The sequence below is a fragment of the Tachyglossus aculeatus genome, chromosome 16 (genome assembly GCF_015852505.1).
Source record: "Tachyglossus aculeatus isolate mTacAcu1 chromosome 16, mTacAcu1.pri, whole genome shotgun sequence".
Classification (NCBI taxonomy): domain Eukaryota; kingdom Metazoa; phylum Chordata; class Mammalia; order Monotremata; family Tachyglossidae; genus Tachyglossus; species Tachyglossus aculeatus.
The window spans coordinates 6,281,425-6,301,013 of NC_052081.1; the positions used below are offsets into that span (position 1 = coordinate 6,281,425).

General features: G+C 50.0%; 1 protein-coding gene across 3 annotated transcripts in view; it reads left to right on the plus strand.

Moving 5' to 3' along the window:
* Window positions 1-12,422: 12,422 nt before the first annotated feature.
* The window catches only part of PRRX1 (paired related homeobox 1), a 68,107-nt gene continuing 60,940 nt past the window's right edge, over window positions 12,423-19,589 (plus strand). For 2 of the 3 annotated variants that reach the window (XM_038758725.1, XM_038758727.1), the window contains exons 1-2: window positions 12,423-12,949; window positions 13,824-14,111. In XM_038758725.1, coding sequence (XP_038614653.1) covers window positions 13,871-14,111 — 241 coding nt within the window. In that variant the 5' untranslated portion in view covers window positions 12,423-12,949; window positions 13,824-13,870. Of the gene's footprint in view, window positions 12,950-13,767; window positions 14,112-19,589 lie in introns of those variants that run through there. The other variant, XM_038758726.1, reaches the window with a different exon arrangement.

The following is a 19,589-nucleotide window of genomic DNA, read 5'->3' on the forward strand; positions in this document are numbered from 1 at the left end:
CCGCCAAGCTAGCTCTCTTCCTCCCTTCAAGGCCCTGCTGAGAGCTCACCTCTTCCAGGAGGCCTTCCCAGACTGAGCCCCTTCCTTCCTCTCCCCCTCGTCTCCCTCTCCATCCCCCCATCTTACCTCCTTCCCTTCCCCACAGCACCTGTATATATGTATATATGTTTGTACATATTTATTACTCTATTTATTTATTTATTTATTTTACTTGTACACATCTATTCTATTTATTTTATTTTGTTAGTATGTTTGGTTTTGTTCTCTGTCTCCCCCTTTTAGACTGTGAGCCCAATGTTGGGTAGGGACTGTCTCTATATGTTGCCAATTTGTACTTTCCAAGCACTTAGTACAGTGCTCTGCACATAGTAAGGGCTCAATAAATATGATTGATGACGATGATGATAAGGCACTTACTATGTGCTAAGTGCTGTTCTAAGCACTGAGGTAGAATGCAGGTTAATCGGATTGGACACAGGCCCTGTCCCACATGGGGCTCACATTCTTAATCCCTATTTTACAGAGGCAGTAACTGAGGCCCAGAGAAGTTAAGTGACTTGTCCAAGATCACACAGCAGACCTGTGGTGGAGCTGGGATTAGAATCCAGCTGCTTCTGACTCCCAGCCTGTGCTCTATCCACTAAGCCACGCTGGTTCTCATCTGCATGCAGTGCACTGTATTAAGCACTTGGGCGAGTACAATACAGTAGAAATTGTAGCACAATTCCTTGCTCATGGGTGTGGGATTGGACAGACCCTTGGGTTCTGAGTCAGACAAGGAGAAAATGGCTAACGGAGGGTGCCCAGGCTTAGGGGCTTCTTTCAGAGCCTGGGGGGCAGGATGGTGGAGAGTTGAGGCAAGGCATGGAGTGGGAGTCATGAGACACGGATTCCGGCTCCAGCTCTGACATAGGTTGGCTCCAACTTTGGATGCTTAACCGCCCCGGGGCCTATGTGTCCCCATCTGGAAAATGGGGGAAGGAAGAGAAGGGAGATGGGTCCAGCCCCTGAAGCAGCAAACTGGAATTTTCTAACCAGGGAACTCAGAACTGATCAACTGACTGAGAGCCCTGCAAGACACAGGACTGACAGAACTATTTTCCTCTGGCTCGGGACCAAACCTCTGACATAAAAATGAAAATCTCACAGCACCCATATTGTCCATCAATTAGTCAATCAATCAATGGTTTTATTGAGCACTTACTCCGTGCAGAGTGTTGTATCAAGTTCTTGGGAGAGTACAGTACAATGAATTGGTGGACGAGATCCCTGCCTATTCAGTCTAGAGAGACAGACAGACATAGCTTCAATAGTATTTATTGAGCACTTACTATGTGCAGAGCACTGTACTAAGCATTTGGGAGAGTACAACAGAATTAGTAGACACATTTCCTGCCCATAACGAGCTTGCAGGCTCAAGGACGAGCTATATCCACAAAATAGATTATGGATATGAACAGGAGCAACACAAGGGTCGTAGGACAGGAGGTGGGGTGAATATCAAGTGTTTAAGGGGTACAGATTCAAGTGTATAACCAATGCAAAAGGGAGGGCAAGTAGGGGAAATGGGGGACATTATTAGCGAGGCCACTGAATATTCCCAGGAATATCAGACACCTCTTTGCCAACCTCCACTTCTGCACAAGCAATAGCTGAACGCTCTGTTTTGTACATTTCATAATTTCATTAACATAATGAGAAGTAGCATGGTGCAGTGGATACAGCGCGGGCCTGGGAATCAGAAGGTCATGGGTTCTAAACCCAGCTCTGCCACTTGTCTGTTGAGTGACCCCAGGCAGTCACTCTACTTCTCTGTGCCTCAGTGACCTCATCTGTAAAATGGGTATTGAAACTGTGAGCCCCACATGGGACCGGGCCTGTGTCCCACCCAATTTGCTGGATCCACCCCAGTGCTTCGTACAGTGCCTGACACACAGTAAGCGCTTAACAAATGCTATTATTATTATTATTATTATAATGAACCATCTTTCCAGAAGTTTGTGGCACTCTTACAGATGCTGAATGTTTATTCACGAGGCCCCATGACCAACTTACTTGCTTCTTCTAGACTGTGAGCCCACTGTTGGGTAGGGACCGTCTCTATATGTTGCCAACTTGTACTTCCCAAGTGCTTAGTACAATGCTCTGCACACAGTAAGTGCTCAATAGATACGATTGATTGATTGATTCTGAGCCACTGTGTCCCCTTCCCAGGTCTCTCTGAAAATAGGAGCCGCTTCTGAGACAGAGAACTTAGCTGCAAAAGCTGAGGCGGTGGGAGACTGGCCACTTAAATGAAAATACCAGCGCTTAGAACAGTGCCTTGCACATAGTAAGCGCTTAACAAATACCAACATTATTATTATTATTATTATTATTATTGTTATTATTATTAAAAGTCATCCGGTACTGTATCAGCAGGGGTCAGACCCGCTGAAAACTGGACTGTCTGGGGCAAAACGGACAAATGTCTTCCCTGGTCATAGCAGTGTGGGGAGTCCCGAGTTAGGCCTCCGAGTTGGATCCCTTTCGTCAGCCTCATCCCTAGTTTTGGTAGGCCCGAGGAGGGGCAGAAGGGGCAGGGTGCCAGCGCCAGGGCCTGGTGTATATATGTATATATGTTTGTACATATTTATTACTCTATTTATTTATTTATTTTACTTGTACATATATATTCTATTTATTTTATTTTGTTAACATGTTTGGTTTTGTTCTCTGTCTCGCCCTTCTAGACTGTGAGCCCACCACTGGATAGGGACTGTCTCGATATGTTGCCAACTTGGACTTCCCAAGTGCTTAGTCCAGTGCTCTGCACACAGTAAGCGCTCAATAAATACGATTGATTGATTGATTGATTATTATTATTATTATCAAAAGTCATCCGGTACTGTATCAGAGCCAGGACAGGGGTCAGACCTGCTGAAAACTGGACTGTCTGGTGCAAAACGGACAAATGTCTTCCCTGGTCCTAGCAGTGTGGGGAGCTCTGAGTTAGGCCTCCGAGTTGGACCCCTTTCGTCAGCCTCACCCCTATCTTTGGTAGGCCCGAGGACGGGCAGAAGGGGCAGAGTGCCAGTGCCAGGGCCTGGTGTATATATGTATATATGTTTGTACGTATTTATTACTCTATTTATTTATTTATTTTACTTGTACATATCTATTCTATTTATTTTATTTTGTTAATATGTTTGGTTTTGTTCTCTGTCTCGCCCTTCTAGACTGTGAGCCCACTGTTGGGTAGGGACCGTCTCTATATGTTGCCAACTTCTACTTCCCAAGCGCTTAGTCCAGTGCTCTGCACACAGTAAGCGCTCAATAAATACGATTGATTGATTGTTATTATTATTATTATTATTATTATTATTATTATTAAAAGTCATCCGGTACTGTATCAGAGCCAGGACAGGGGTCAGACCCGCTGAAAACTGGGCTGTCTGGTGCAAAACGGACAAATGTCTTCCCTGGTCATAGCAGTGTGGGAAGCTCTGAGTTAGGCCGCTGAGTTGGATACCTTTCGTCAGCCTCACCCCTAGTTTTGGTAGGCCCGAGGTGGGGCAGGAGGGGCAGGGTGCCAGCGCCAGGGCCTGGTGTATATATGTATATATGTTTGTACTTATTTATTACTCTATTTATTTATTTATTTTACTTGTACATATCTATTCTATTTATTTTATTTTGTTAATATGTTTGGTTTTGTTCTCTGTCTCGCCCATCTAGACTGTGAGCCCACTGCTGGGTAGGGACCGTCTCTGTATGTTGCCAACTTGTACTTCCCAAGCGCTTAGCCCAGTGCTCTGCACACAGTAAGCGCTTAATAAATACTATTGCATTATTATTATTATTATTATTATTATTATTATTATTATCATTATTATTATTATTATTATTGTCATCGGATACTGTACCAGAGCCAGGACCTGCTGAAAACTGGACTGTCTGGTGCAAAACAGACAAATGTCTTCCCTGGTCCTAGCAGTGTGGGGAGCTCTGAGTTAGGCCTCCGAGTTGGATACCTTTCGTCAGCCTCACCCCTAATTTTGGTAGGCCCAAGGAGGGGCAGGAGGGGCAGGGTGCCAGTGCCAGGGCCTGGTGTGTCTGATTGATTGATCGATTGATTGATCGACTGCCATGAAAGTCCTGCCAGGATCCAGGCCCTCGCCTGGGGTCTCGGGCCTGGGTCAGCTCCGACCTCAGGTTCCTCCTTGCTCCATTTCTCCGGGAGGAGGCTGAAGCGGCCGCCCCCTCCTCCTCTCCCCGACCTCCGACCCCCATCCCTCCACACATTTCTGCCAGATGGTCGCTCCTACGACCCCCTCCTCCTTCCCTTCGCTCCTGGAGCCCGATTGAAGAGCCAGCTCCCCCGCCGACCCCTCCTCACCCTTTCTGCCGCCCCCTCCTCCGGGGGAGGGCCGAGCTCTGCCGCAGGGTGGGAGCATGAAGTAAGTAGCCCTCTGCAGCTGGAAGGAAACGTTCAGCCTCCTTATTAAAAAGAAATACATAAAGATAATAATTCCTTCCTTCATTCAGTCAATCAATCAATCAATCGCATTTATTGAGCATTTACCGTGTGCAGAGCACTGTACTAAGCTCTTGGGAAGTCCAAGTTGGCAACATATAAAGACAGTCCCTACCCAACAGTGGGCTCACATTCTAAAAGGGGTAATCAGTCGTATTTATTGAGCGCTTACTGTGCGTAAATAGAATAGAACGTTCCGTCTTCTTATTAAAAAGAAATACATAAAGATCATTCATTGATTCATTCAATCGTATTTATTCATTCATTCATTCAATCGTATTTATTGAGCGCTTACTGTGTGCAGTCACACTAAGCGCTTGGGAAGTCCAAGTTGGCAACATCTAGAGACGGTCCCTACCCAACAGTGGGCTCACAGTCTGGAAGGGGGAGACAGAGTTCAAAACAAAACATATTAACAAAATAAAATAAATAGAATAAATATGTACAAATAAAATAAATAAATAGAGTAATAAATACATACAAACAGATATACATATATACAGGTGTTGTGGGGAGGGGAAGGAGGTAAGGCGGGGGCGATGAAGAAGGGGAGGAGGGGGAGAGGAAGGAGGGGGCTCAACCTGATCACTTTGTAACCTCCCCAGCGCTTAGAACAGTGCTTTATTGAGTGCTTACTGTGTGCAGAGCACTGTACTAAGCACTTGGGAAGTATGTAATGTAATGTATATGTATGTATATGTATACGTAATATGTATATGTACATATATATTAACAAAACAAAACATATTAACAAAATAAAATAAATAGAATAAATAAATAGAATAGAACGTTCCGCCTTCTTATTAAAAAGAAATACATAAAGATAATTCATTCATTCATTCATTCAGTCGTAGGTATTGAGCGCTTACTGTGTGCAGAGCACTGTACAAAGCGCTTGGGAAGTATGTAATGTCATGTATATGTATGTATACATATATGTATATGTAATATGTATATGTACATATATATTAACAAAACAAAACCTATTAACAAAATAAAATAAATAGAATAAATAAATAGAATAGGACGTTCCTCCTTATTAAAAAGAAATACATAAAGATAATAATTCATTCATTCATTCAATTGTATTTATTGAGTGCTTATATGTACATGTATTATATGTACACATGTATATATGTTTGTACATATTTATTGCTCTATTTATTTTACTTGTACATATTTATTCGATTTATTTTATTTTGTTAATATGTTTTGTTTTGTTGTCTGTCTCCCCCTTCTAGACAGTAAGCCCGCTGTTGGGTAGGGACCGTCTCTATATGTTGCCGACTTGTACTTCCCAAGTGCTTAGTCCATTGCTCTGCACACAATAAGCGCTCAATAAATATGATTGAATGAATGAAATGAATGAATGCAGAGCACTGGACCAAGCGCTTGGGAAGTACAAGTTGGCAACATCTAGAGACGGTCCCTACCCAACAGCAGCTTCACTATCTAGAAGGGGGAGACAGACAACAAAACAAAACATATTAACAAAATAAAATAAATAGAATAAATAAATTGACTAGAACGTTCCGCCTTCTTATTAAAAAGAAATACATAAAGATAATCATTCATTCATTCAGTAGCATTTATTAAGCGCTTACGTGTGCAAAGCACTGTACTAAGGGCTTGGGGGAGCATAATATAACAACAAAAAGACACAGTCCCTGCCCACATCGAGCTCACAGTCTAGAGGAGGAAACAGACATTAATACACGTAAATAAATAAATAAATTACATATATGTGCTCTGGGGATGGGAGGGAGGATGGATGAAGGGAGCCAGTCAGGGCGACGCAGAAGGGAGTGGGAGAAGAGGAAAGTGGGGCTTAGTCAGGGAAGGCTTCTTGGAGGAGAGGTGCCTTCAGTAGGGCTTTCAATTGGGGGAGAGCATAATAGCAGGTGGTGGTAATAATAACAATAATAATAACTGTCATCGTTAAGCGGAGAAACTCTGCAAGGGACCAGGGAAGGGTCAGAAGGCAAAAACCAGAAGAGAAGAAAGGCAAAAAGAAGTGGAAGGGGAAGAGGGGGATGACGATGGAATCAGCCGGCCTGCTCCCCGCAAGATTAGCAGAGAAGCAGCGTGGCTCAGTGGAAAGAGCCCGGGCTTTGGAGTCCGAGGTCATGGGTTCAAATCCCGGCTCCGCCAATTGTCAGCTGTGTGACTTTGGGCAAGTCACTTCACTTCTCTGGGCCTCAGTTAGCTCATCTGTAAAATGGGAATGAAGACTGTGAGCCCCCCGTGGGCCAACCTGATCACCTTGTAACCTCCCCATAGCTTAGAACAGTGCTTTGCACATAGTAAGGGCTTAATAAATGCCATAAAAAAAGATAGAGACCCCTCCGGGGCAGCGAGAGGAGGGGGAGGAGGGGAGTGGGGAGCCCAGCTCACCCCCACCCCCGTCCTGAGGTCGACCACCGCCCCCAAAAGGAACCACAGGCTGGATATGGGCCTCTCTGGACAGAGGGATTGCGGGTGACAACCACCCTAGGGAAGGGAGACCAAAGCCCTCTTCAGGGCCTCCTGCCCTCTGCCCTCGACCCTCGGCTCCCAACGGATCCACGCTGTAGAAGTAGCGTGGCTCACTGGAAAGAACACGGGCTTGGGAGTCAGAGGTCATGGGTTCGAATCCCGATTCCGCCACATGTCTGCTGTGTGACCTTGGGCAAGTTACTTAACCTCTCTAGCCTCAGTTACCTCATCTGTAAAATGGGGATTAAGACTGTGAGCCCCACTTGGGACAACCTTGATTACCTTATATCCCCCCACGGTTTAGAACAGTGCTTTGCACATAGTAAGCGCTTAACAAAATGCCATCATTGATTAATTAAGGGATGCGGCTTCTCGGGATTCATCCTCCCTCCATCCCCCTTTTCCCCCTCCTCCCGCAGCTCTCTTTCATTTCCTCCCTCTGTCCCCCCCTTCCCAGGCCTCGTGTCCCGGGTAACCCCCCCCCCCCCCCACCCCGGGCACCATTTGCTCACACTTTAAGGTGAGATCAGGGTCGAAGAACCGCATCCCCTTAGTGAGAGCAGAGATGTCTCTTCTCACTTATCCCTCTTCCTCTCTCTTATAATAATAATAATAATAATAGTAATAATGTTGGCATTTGTTAAGCACTTACTATGTGCAAAGCACTGTTCTAAGCTCTGGGGGGATACAAAGTGATCAGGTTGTCCCACGTGGGGCTCACAGTCTTAATCCCCATTTTACAGATGAGGTAACTGAGGCTCAGAGAAGTTAAGTGACTTGCCCAAGGTCACACAGCAGACATGTGGCAGAGCCGGGATTCGAACCCATGACCTCTGACTCCAAAGCCCGGGCTCTTTCCACTGAGCCACGCTGTTTCTCTCTTCTCCCCTCCCTCTTCCCCCTCTTCTTCCTTTTCCTTTTCTCCTTCTCCTCTTATTTCCCTTTTCTCCTCTTCCTCTTCCTGTCCCTCTTTTCTCCTTTCCCTCCCCCTGCTATAATGCTTCCTCCTCCTTTCCCTCGCACTCTTCTCCTCTTCCTCCTCTTCTTCCTCTTCCTCCTCCTCTGCCCCACCCCCGACCCAATCTTTCCGAAATGCTTGAATTCGAGAAAGTCATCAAGGAGAGAAGGACCTAAATCGAGCCTTCTCCCCTCAGGCGAAGCCAACATGAGGCTGAAATCCGGGCTCCAATCTCCAAGTTGGATCGTTTGCGACACAGAACCCGGGTCACTCATGTGGGACACTGCTTCATTCTCAAGTTCAGAAGCAGCATAGCCTTGTGGCCCGAGAGTCCTGAGTTCGAATCACTCTTCTGCCACATTCATTCATTCATTCAATCGTATTTATCGAGCGCTTCCTGTGTGCAGAGCACCGTACTAAGCGATTGGAAAGTACAGTTCAGCAATAAGGAGAGACAATCGCTGCCCATACCGGGTTTACAGTGCCTGCTGTGTGACTTTGGGCAAGTCACTTCACTCCTCTGTACCTCGGTTACCTCATCTGTAAAACGGGGATTAAGATTGGAGCCCTACATGGAACAGAGGAACTATGTCCAACCTGATTAGTCTGTATCTACCCCAGCGCTTAGTACAATGCCTGGCTCATAGTAAGTGCTTAACAAATACATATTAAGTTGACCCCCTACCCATACATCAATCAATCGATCAGTGATATTTATTCAGCATTTACTATGTGCAGAGCAATACACAATTTGTCTATTAAGCCCCGAAGCCGGGGCACAGATTCTAAAGCAAGAACTCATTTTCCCACAAACGTCTTCATCTTCTCTTGCTCCTCCTTCTCCTGTGTTTCCTTTCCATCATCATCCATCAATAGCATGGATTGAGCACTTACTATGTGAAGGGCACCGTACTAAGCTCCTGGGAGAGTACAATATAACAGAGTTGTTAATAATAATGATGGCATTTGTTAAGCGCTTACTATGTGCAAAGCACTGTTCTAAGCGCTGGGGGGATACAAGGTGATCAGGTTGTCCCACGAGGGGCTCACAGTCTTAATCCCCATTTTACAGATGAGGAAACTGAGGCACAGAGACGTTAAGTGACTTGCCCAAAATCACACAACTGACAAGTTGTGGAGGCAGGATCAGAACCCATGACCTTTGACTCCCAAGCCCGTGTTCTTGCCACTAGGCTATGCTGCTTCTGTAAATAAATAAATAATCAGTGGCTAGAGCATGGGCCTTGGTGTCAGGGAGACCTGGATTCTAATCATGGCTCCGCCATTTCTCTGCTTTGTCACCTTGGGCAGATCACTTAACTTCTCTATGCCTCAGTTCCCTTATCTTTAAAATGGAGATTAAGACTGTGAGCCCCACGTGGGACCTGGACTGTGTCCGACCTGATTGACTTGTGTCTAGCACTTAGTACAGTGCCTGGCACGTAGTAAGCGCTTAACAAATACCATAAAAATACAGCAGACACTCAGCGCTTAGAACAGTGCTTTGCACATAGTAAGAGCTTAATAAATGCCATTGTTATTATTATTATTATTATTATTATAAAAATACGGGTGTGTACGTGAGTGCTGTGGAGATGAGGGAGGGGTGAATAAAAGGTGCGAAACCAAGTGTAAAGGCAACGCAGAAGGGAGTAGGAGCAGAGGAAATGAGGGCTTAGTCGGAGAAGGCCTCTCGGAGGAGATGTACGTTTAATAATGAGGCTTTGAAGGTGAGGAGAGTGTTCATCTGTCGGTTAGGAAGAGAGAGGGTGTTCCTGGACAGAGGCAGCACGTGGACCAGAGATCGGCGGCGAGATAGATGAGATCTAGGTACAATGAGTAGTTTAGCATTAGAGGAGCAAGGGCTGGGTTATAGTGGTATAGCAATTTGGTAAGGTAGAAGGGGGCAAAGTAATTAAGTGCTTTAAAGCCAATGATAAGGAAGTTCTGTTTCTTCTCTTTCCATCCCCCCCACCCCGCTGCATCACCAAAATGGGCATCATCCTCGTTTTCATTTATGGAGAGAGAGTATGCCTCTGTATGCCTGGTAGTCAACTTTTGTGATGTTGAGGGGGCGGGAAGGATCGGGTATTGGGGGGTTAGGGCTTAGATTTAGGTTAGGGAGCGGGGCTACCTTAGCACCCCTGTTTCACTTTCTGTCCCCCTTCCTCTCCCAAGTGCATGCAAAAAACTCTTTTCCAGCCTTCACCGCGTAAGCCGGCTCCGCTTCCATCAGACCTAAAGAAAAACCAAAGCCAGTGTTAACCAACTTAAACGACGACCTTGACCCAGGGGACCGGGGCGGAAAGAGAGGGAGAGAGGCGGCTACCGCCCACTAGGTTTGGATGTGAGCCCACTGTTGGGTAGGGACTGTCTCTATATGTTGCCAATTTGTACTTCCCAAGCGCTTAGTACAGTGCTCTGCACATAGTAAGCGCTCAATAAATACGATTGATGATGATGAGGATGATGAGTCTGCTGTCACTCATGGAAAGGCCAACAGCGGCCCTCGGGTCAGCAAGAGAGGGAAGGGGCCGGTCCTCCGGACGAGATTTGTTCACTGCATTTTTACCCGCACGCTTAAAGCATCTAAGATCCATCTTTCTGGCCCCCCGCACGTACCCGCCCAGGGAAACATGCAGAGAAAGTCAGCCGCAAGCCTGCACTGACAGGGCCAGGAGGCAGGAGGATGCAGGCGCAATTCAGACGGGCGAGAGACCCTCGGAAAAGCAAGTGGTCGCGCCTGCAGCATCGCACTTTTGCGCACAACCCAACCGGTCCGCGTCTGGTCTTGCGGATCGGCAGCCCGAACCGTCTCCAGAAATGCGCGCCACGGTCCCGCCTCCACATCTGCACAGATGTTCGACTTGTCAGAGCCCCGCCGATCAAAAGGACACAGTCGCGCTGGACTGGCAGCGGCCTAGGCTCTCTCCGTCTGCAGCAGAGGGGAGAGGGAAGCGGGGGGGGGGGGGGGGGGGGAGGGAGGGGAGGGGACCGCGGCGGACTAATGATGAAAAAGTCTTCCCCACCCCAGCTCCTTAATTAAATGCATGGAAAGAACCGAGACAGGGACATCTGGTTTCAATCTGCAACCCTTTGATGGCATCAAATGTTCTTTTCCCAGATCAGGGGGCTGGAAGTTCTGGGTTAACTGTGGCAGCTTGGAGCCCAGACTCCTGCCCTTTTAACACACACTCACACACACACACACACACACACACCCTGCTCTCTTCTATCGAGCCCCTCACCTCCCCCCCTCCGCCCCCCAAAATCCCCAAAACAAAAAACACCTCAGCAACAACAGTAAAGTCTAGCAACCCAAGTGGTGAGGGCGTAGCCTGGGTGTGTGCGTGTTTTTTTTTTTAGGAACATAAAACGCCACAAATAAGCACTTAATATTTTACCCGCTCGCCCTACAGTAATTCATTTCTAATGAGACTATTAAAACCGTTACCAAATTCCAGCAGGTCATGAAAAATCCGCTCGGCACCTCTCTCTCCGTCCTGTCTCCCCGTTTAAGGCTCCGCGGGGCGGATGACAAAAGTGTGGTGTGTGTAGTTAGATGGAGATGCTTTCCCCCCACCCTTTCTCCCACCAGAAATCGGAAGGGAGCAGGGGATTTCACCGACCCCTCTCCCTTCCTCTCTAAACAGCGGGTTCCCCAGAGAGCCCTTCACCCGAAGACATAGAGAACCCCTCCTTTTTGTCGATGGTGGAGGTGGGTGGGGGGAGCACCCTAATTCCAAGGTGGGAAGGGGGAGGGAGGTGTTGGAGATTCCTTTCTTATCGACTCCTTTGGAGAAGAAGAGTTCAATTGTTGGTTTGAGATTCGGATGCCTCTATGGGAGCGAGAGAGTAACTTTCTCTCAGACACTTTTAAAGGTGTTTCTCTTTAACGCGGATCTTCCTGGAGTCCCCCGCCGGAAGGCGTGGACGAGACTTGAATTATTTATTGTTTAGTTGAGTATTTAATAAGTCGTCGATAGGGAGCCAAAGTGTCTTTCTTCCTTCCTTTCCTTCCTTCCTTCTTTCTCTCTTTCTTTCTTTTCCTTTCTTTGCTTTTCTTAGATTTTCTTTTCTTCTCTCCCTCCGAGGAAACGGTAAAAGAAAGAAGGGAAAATGCGATTGCAAGGACTGTGGAGCTTTTCCAAGAAGTTTTCCCGCAGCTGTTATCAAAACATGCAAATGAGATTTTCTAACAGGATCTTAAACAAATCAAGAGGAGTTAATGCCGAAGCAAAATAATCAGCCCGTTTGAAGTGCCCGGGTTTCAGTTTGTCTTTTCTCCCCGTGATACTATTGCAGGGGAATGATAATTAGATCTTTACTTTACGAAATCCGAAGGGGCTCTCCGGCTCGCTCGCTAGCTCCCCCCGCCCCCTCTCACCCCCGCCTCTCGCCCCCTCCCCTCTCACTCAGATGTTGGCAAAGGGGGTTTTCTTAATCAGACTGTTTTTCTGGTCCGGGGGAAAGGAGGAAGAGGGAGATTGTGATGGAGAAAGGGGGTCTGTAAAACGTCAGAAACAGCACAAAGGCTTTGCCACGTAATTACAGCCTCCTATTAAGTCGAGATCTGCCCTCCCCGAGGTCTCCAATTTTCAAGTATTCCCTACAAAGCCTCCTCTGCATGCCAGTCTGTGGCTTTTGAAGTGCCAGAGAGCTTCTTGATCCAACTGAGAAGGGGAAAGGAGCTCCACAAGAAGAGGGGGGAGAGACAGAGACAGAGAAAGAGAGAAGGGAAAGCGAACCCCCTCCCACCACCCTTTCTTGGACTCTGAAACCTTTCCTTTTTTAAAAAAAATCCTTTACGAAGAGTAAAGTGAGAATCCTGCTCTCCAATACATCTGCAAGACATCATCCTCCCTCCTGAAACCCTAGCACTCCTGAGAATCAACAGGAGTGCAGAAAGGGGGGAACACGTTTTCTTGAAGATGTTTTAAAGCTGGAACAAGCCTTCTTCTGTCGGTGCTTAAACTCTTGCCTGGGAATAACTTCTTAAAGTAAAAAAAACCTTTGATTTTCTCCCCCTTCTTCTCGCTCTTCTTCTGTTTGCGTAAATTCTCCCCGCTCCCTTCCCCCGCTCCTCCTGACTCTCCCCTCCCTTTCTTTCTAACATCCTCATCATTACCGTCCTTATTACTACTTGTATTATTTGCAGCGTAGCGTGGCGGGAAGCTTTCGGAGCGCTGGCAGGGCTCTTTTCCTCTCGACTCGAGCGCGGGGTCCATTCCGTTTGGGGCGCGTGGATTATCCGTCCGGAGTCCGCCGGGCTCGGCTGAAGGGGAAGTAGCGGAGACCTGTCGCGACCGTCGGTGGAGAAGGTTCCGACTGTCTTCTCCCCCGTCCTGCCTTCTGAGCGCTGCGGGGCCGAGGCCGCCTGTCCGTCTGTCGGTCGGTCGGTCGGTCCTTCTCTGCCCCTCGGTCGCTCGCTCTCTCCTCGGCCCCCATCCATCCTCCCATCTATCCAACCATCCATCCCCCCACCCATCCACCCATCCATCCACCCACCCAGCCATCCATCCATCCATTCACCCATCCATCCATCCATCCATCCACCCACCCACCCACCCACCCATCCATCCATCCATCCATCCACCCATCCATCCACCCATCCACCCATCCATCCACCCACCCATCCATCCACCCATCCATCCACCCACCCACCCATCCATCCATCCATCCATCCATCCATCCATCCATCCATCCATCAATCCATCCATCCATCCATCCATCCACCCATCCATCCACCCACCCATCCACCCATCCATCCACACATCCATCCATCCACCCACCCACCCATCCATCCACCCACCCATCCACCCACCCATCCATCCATCCATCCATCACCTCCTCTTCCTCCCCTCGCCCCCTCAGCGTTTAGTGGCACCCCGAGCCGGGCCGGGGGAAGGCGGGCGGCGAGCATGGCCTCCAGCTACGGCCACGTCCTGGACCGGCAGGCCGCCCTGGCCGGCCGCTTGGACAGCCCCGGGAACCTGGACACCCTGCAAGCCAAGAAGAACTTCTCGGTCAGCCACCTGCTGGATCTGGAGGAGGCGGGGGACATGGTGGCCGCCCAGGCGGACGAGAGCGTCGGCGAGGCCGGCCGGAGCTTGCTGGAGTCCCCGGGGCTGACCAGCGGCAGCGACACACCGCAGCAGGACAGTAAGTCCCGGGGAGTGGGGAGAGGCAGGGCAAAGGTGGGACGGTGAGGTGGACGTGGGGGAGGAAAGCTCAGCAACCGGGGAGCGGGCTGACCCCCCGACTAAAAAGATCCCCCTCCTCAGAGCCTCCGGGCCGGCCGCTAGGACCAGGGACCCCCGCCGGACCCTCCCGTGCATCTCAGAGGGCTTCCCGGAGGACAGCGTCCTAAACTGCTAATCCCGGCTTCTCCATTTATCCGCTGTGTAGCCTAGGGAGAGCCACTTCCCTCCTCCCGGCCTCAGTTCCCTCGTCTGTAAAATGGGGATTGAGACTGCGAGCCCCACGTGGGACAGGGACTGTGTCAACTCGATTTGCTTGGATCCGCCTCAGCGCTTAGTACGGTGCCTGACACATAGCAGGAGCTTAACAAATACCGGCTTATTTTTATTAACTCCCTGAGTGCGGTCTCTTAGACTGTGAAGTCCTGGAGGGCAGGGATGAGTAGTCTTCTCACTCGGTACTGCAGTTACAGTGATAATAATTTTGGTACTTGTTCGGCGCTCACTATGTGCCAAGCACTGTTTAAGCGCTGGAGTGGGTACAAGTTAATCGGGTTGGACACAGTCCCTTCCCCATATGGGGCTCACACTCTTAATCCCCATTTTCCAGATGTGGGAACTGAGCCCCAGAGAAGTGAAATGACTTCATCATCATCAATCGTATTTATTGAGCGCTTACTATGTGCAGAGCACTGTACCAAGCGCTTGGGAAGTACAAATTGGCAACACATAGAGACAGTCCCTACCCAACAGTGGGTTCACAGTCTAAAATGACTTGCCCAAGGGCAGACGGCAGACACGTGGAGGAACCGGGATTAGAAGCCAGGTCCTTCTGACTCCCAAGCCCGGGGTCTTTCCACTAGGCCATGCTGCTTTTCTACGATCCTATACTCCTAGTACAATGTTCGGGCCCTCATAAACACTACTGGTCGATTGATGATTGATGGATTAATTGGTTAATGGAGGGCACGGAGAAGCTCTGCCAGGCGCGGGTTGGAGGAACGATTCCTCAGGGGATGAGGAAGCAGAGAGAGAGGGAGAGGGTCCCTGCTGGGGGGCAGAGCTGGACCCCAAGGGCCCCAAAAGGCTGCCTCTGGTAGTCTCCTGATAGCCCGGGGTTGGGGTGGGAGCTGGAGTGTGGGATCCCCGACTTTGTGGGGCTACGCTTGGGCGCCGGCCGGGTGTGAAGCCCAGTGCCCGGAAACCTCGGGAGGACAGGGAACATCAGTGCAGTGCAGCAGCGAAATCCGAGTCTCTCTGCGGCCGGGGAATAATAATGATGGTATTTGTTAAGCGTTTACTATGTGCCAAGCGCTGTTCTAAGCGCTGAGGACAAAAACACACACCACACACACACGCACTCCCCGCACCCCCGGCAGAAGGACCAGATTCAGGCCAACAAGCGCGTCCTTATTGAGCACCCGTGAGCACTAGGCCCGCCCGGAGCCTTTCTGTCGGGAATAGGCCGCTCAACTCCGGATTTTTGCCCCGAAGGCGTCTCACCCCTCTTTAACACCATCCAGCCGAACCCTTTCCAGGGAACCGGGGGCCGCGGGGACCTGCAGGTGGGACCAGACCGGTGGGAAGACTCTGTCCTGGAGCGGGATGAATCGATCCTCTCTGGGCATCCCGGGAAAGGGAGAGAGTGGGACGCTTTGGGTTTGTGTCCAAGGCGGGGAACGAAAAATGGTCAGGTTATAAACGCTGGACTGGGCTCGACCGTACTCACCCAAGCGCTTGGTGCAGTGCTGTGCACGTAGCAGGCGCTCTGTCAATACTCTGGACTGATCAAAAAGTGCTGTGGACGACTGTCTCCCCCTTTTAGACTGTGAGCCCACTGTTGGGTAGGGACTGTCTCTATATGTTGCCAATTTGTACTTCCCAAGCGCTTAGTACAGTGCTCTGCACATAGTAAGCGCTCAATAAATACGATTGACGATGATGATGATGATGATGACTGATCCGGTGTGACAGCCCTGAGACCTCGACGGGCCCCGATCGGTGGAGACCCCAGAAGTGTGGCGAGATGAAGAGGGGGACCAGGGGGGAGAGAGGGAGAGTCTGCCCTCGTGGCAGTGGACAAGTTGGAGGAGAGCTGGTAGTGTGGGTGCAGGGTTGGGGGGTTCTCTTTCCCTCCTTTTCATCCATTCAATCGTCTTTATTGAGCGCTTACTGTGTGCAGAGCACTGTACTAAGCGCTTGGGAAGTACAAGTTGGCAACATATAGAGACCCACCGAGGTCGTTCCCTGCAGGGAGATCCCGGAGCCGACTAGGAATAATAATAATAATAATAATTGTGGTATTTTTAAAGCGCTTACTGTGTGCCAGGCACTGTACTAAGCGCTGGGATGGATCCAAGCATATCGAGTTGACACGGTCTCCTGTCCCACGTGGGGCTCACAGTCTCAATCCCCATTTTACAGATGAGGTCACTGAGGCCCGGAGAAGTTAAGTGACTTGCCCGAGGTCATACAGCAGACAAGTGGTGGAGAGGGATTAGAACTGTGCTCTATCCATTAGGCTTTTGGAGGGCTCGGCGGGGTCGAGGTGGCTGCAGTGCGGCGAGGGAAGCTCATCGCGGGTAACACGCCATTTGAACCCAATATAGAACAGTGCTTCGCACATAGTAAGCGCTTAACAAATGTCATTCATTATTATATACGGCGCCCAGAATGCTAAGTGCTATCGCCGCTCTGGTCACTACTGTCAGCGCCCCGGGAGGGCAGGCCGCAGGCTGGAGCCCGGGATGTGCCAGGCATGCCATGGCTTCCCCGGGCATGAGAGACGGGGGTTGGCAGGGGACTGACTACGGTCTCAACCCTCCCCAACATCTCCGCTACGAAGAAGGGGGAGGAAGGGGAAGGAAAGGGGAGGAAGGCCGCCGCGGGTCCGAAGCCGGGCAGGACAGGACAGAATAGGTCAGGACATGACAAGCCCCATCCTGAATAACTTCCACCGTTTTCCAAGCCGCATAGCCTGCGCAGTGGGCGAGGATAATAATTAATACTAATAGTATTTGGTAAGCGCTTGCTTTGTGCCAGGCGCTGTATTAAGCGCTGGGATGGATACAAGCAAATCGAGGTGGACGCAGCCTCTGTCCCGTGTGGGGCTCACAGTCTCAATCCCCATTTTACAGATGAGGTAACTGAGGCATAGAGAAGTGAAGTAATTTAGTCACGGTCACCCGGCGGACAAGTCACGGAGGCGGGATTAGAACCCGTGACTTTCTGAGTCCCAGGCCTGGGCTCTAACCACTATGCAATGCTGCTTCTCATGCCACGAAGTATGCCCGGTGGTCTGCCCTAGGCAGGGCGGCCAGGCCAGCAGAGAGAACCCAGCTCTGGAGGTGGGGGCCAGGGTGGGTGGGGTGGGGTGGGGGAATCTCCCTAGCTCAGGGGACCCCCGTCTGCAGGTTTATCCCACTCCAAAAGGCCGCAGCTGAGAACCGACCAACTTGGTCTTCGGCCCTGGCATCTTAACCCCGGTGCATGCATTGCCCGGACAAACTCCATGAGAGAGAGAGAGAGAGAGAGAGAGAGAGAGAGAGAGAGAGAGAGAGAGAGAGAGAGAGAGTGTGTGTGTGTGTGTGTGTGGTGGGGGGACCGGTTGTACACCGACACCCTCGGGGGAAGGTTTGGTTGGGAGAGTACAATATACTATAACCGACACATTCCCGGCCCACGACGCGCTTAGTCCAGCGGCAGGAATTGGCCTGTGAATTCCCGATCCACAGAAGCAGCGTGGCTCAGTGGAAAGAGCCCGGGCTTGGGAGTCACAGGTCATGGGTTCAAATCCCGGCTCCACCGCTCGTCAGCTCTGTGACTTAAGTGGCGAGTCACTTAACTTCGCTGTGCCTCAGTTCCCTCATCTGTAAAATGGGGATAAAGACTGTGAGCTCCACGTGGGACAACCTGATTACCTTGTATCTACCCCAGCCCTTAGACCAGTGCTTGGCACATAGTAAGCTCTTACCAAATACCAACGTTATTATTATTATTATTATTATTATTATTATTATTATTATTATTATGTGCATGGACATCCCAGGGTGCGCTCACACTCATACGCACCCACGTAGAGTATAGGCGCCTTGTGAACGCGATGGGCATCTCTCCCGGGCATAATTCCTCCAGAAAAGGGGGACCAGAATCGTCTTCAACCTCCTGCCCGCTCCGGGCATCTTTCTGGCGGGTTGCGAGTTCCAGAAAGGCCCAGGCAGCCGGCCGACCCGCTGGCAGCACTCGGGGCCTGCAGCGCTCGGGGTTTGGGGTGGGTGAGACTTCTCCAAGTCTTTCCTCGGGCCCTTCCAGGTGGGACTCGAGGAGCTCGGGGGGGACCCGATTCTAGACCCTGGCGATGGAGGGGGGTCAAAGGCTCCGAGAATTGGCAGAAGAGGAGGGTGGCTCGGAGGCTCAAAGCAAACTCCTCGACAGACCCTGTCGCGGGGGGCCGGCTGGTTTTCAGGGCTTGTGAGTGAAGCACACAAATGTACACGTACACACACACGCACACAGGGTGGCTTCCGTGAGCGACCAGTGCAGTCTGTGTGGTTTTTTTCCCCCATTTTGCCTTCCTCTAGTGGCCCCGGGACAAGCGGCTGGTAGCTTCCCGGGGCTGGTGTGGAGAATCATTTTTCCCGTGGAGACCCGTTTATTTTTGGTCCGACCCGGGTAGATAACTCGGACCAAAGTCCGGGGAGAAAATGACAGGGGATCGGAAGTCCCCCAGGGCTCTGCCCAAAGCGCAAAGGCCCCAGCCTTCGATTCTACTTTATCCCGGCGACGGCCCGAGAGCGTGGGGTCACCCTTGGGCAAGTCACTTTACTTCTCTGTGCTTCAATTACCTCATCTGTAAAATGGGGATTAAGACTGTGAGCCCCATGTGGGACAACCTGATTACCTTGTATGATGATGATGGCATTTGTTAAGCGCTTACTATGTGTCAAGCACTGTACCTATCCCAGCGCTTAAAACAGTGCTTGGCACATAGTAAGCTCTTTAACAAATACCGCAAATTTATTATTATTATTATCCTTGTTCCGGCCTCGGGAAAACGAAGAGGATGGGGAGCTTTGAGATCCAGCTTTAAGGGACACTGCGCGTTCCTGTCAGCAGGCCTGTGTCCGACCTTGGAGGGGGGCGTCAGAAACCTGGGTCCCCCCTTTTCTGAGGGTCTCAGGTCTCTTCTCAGGCCTCGGGTGGGATCGGGCGAACTAAAATTTCCCGAGGACAGCGAATCTCGGCCATTAGGAAGACGCCTCGTTACAGACAGGGAACGTATCTGCTAATTCTGTTAAATCGTAGTCTCCCAAGCGCTTAGTACATAGCACGCGCTCAGTAAAAAGCAGTGATTGTTGGATGGGCCACTTCATCTTCCTTTTCCCCTGGAACTTTAAACTTTTCCTTCTCTTCCTCAATGCTCTCCATCTTTGGATTTGGC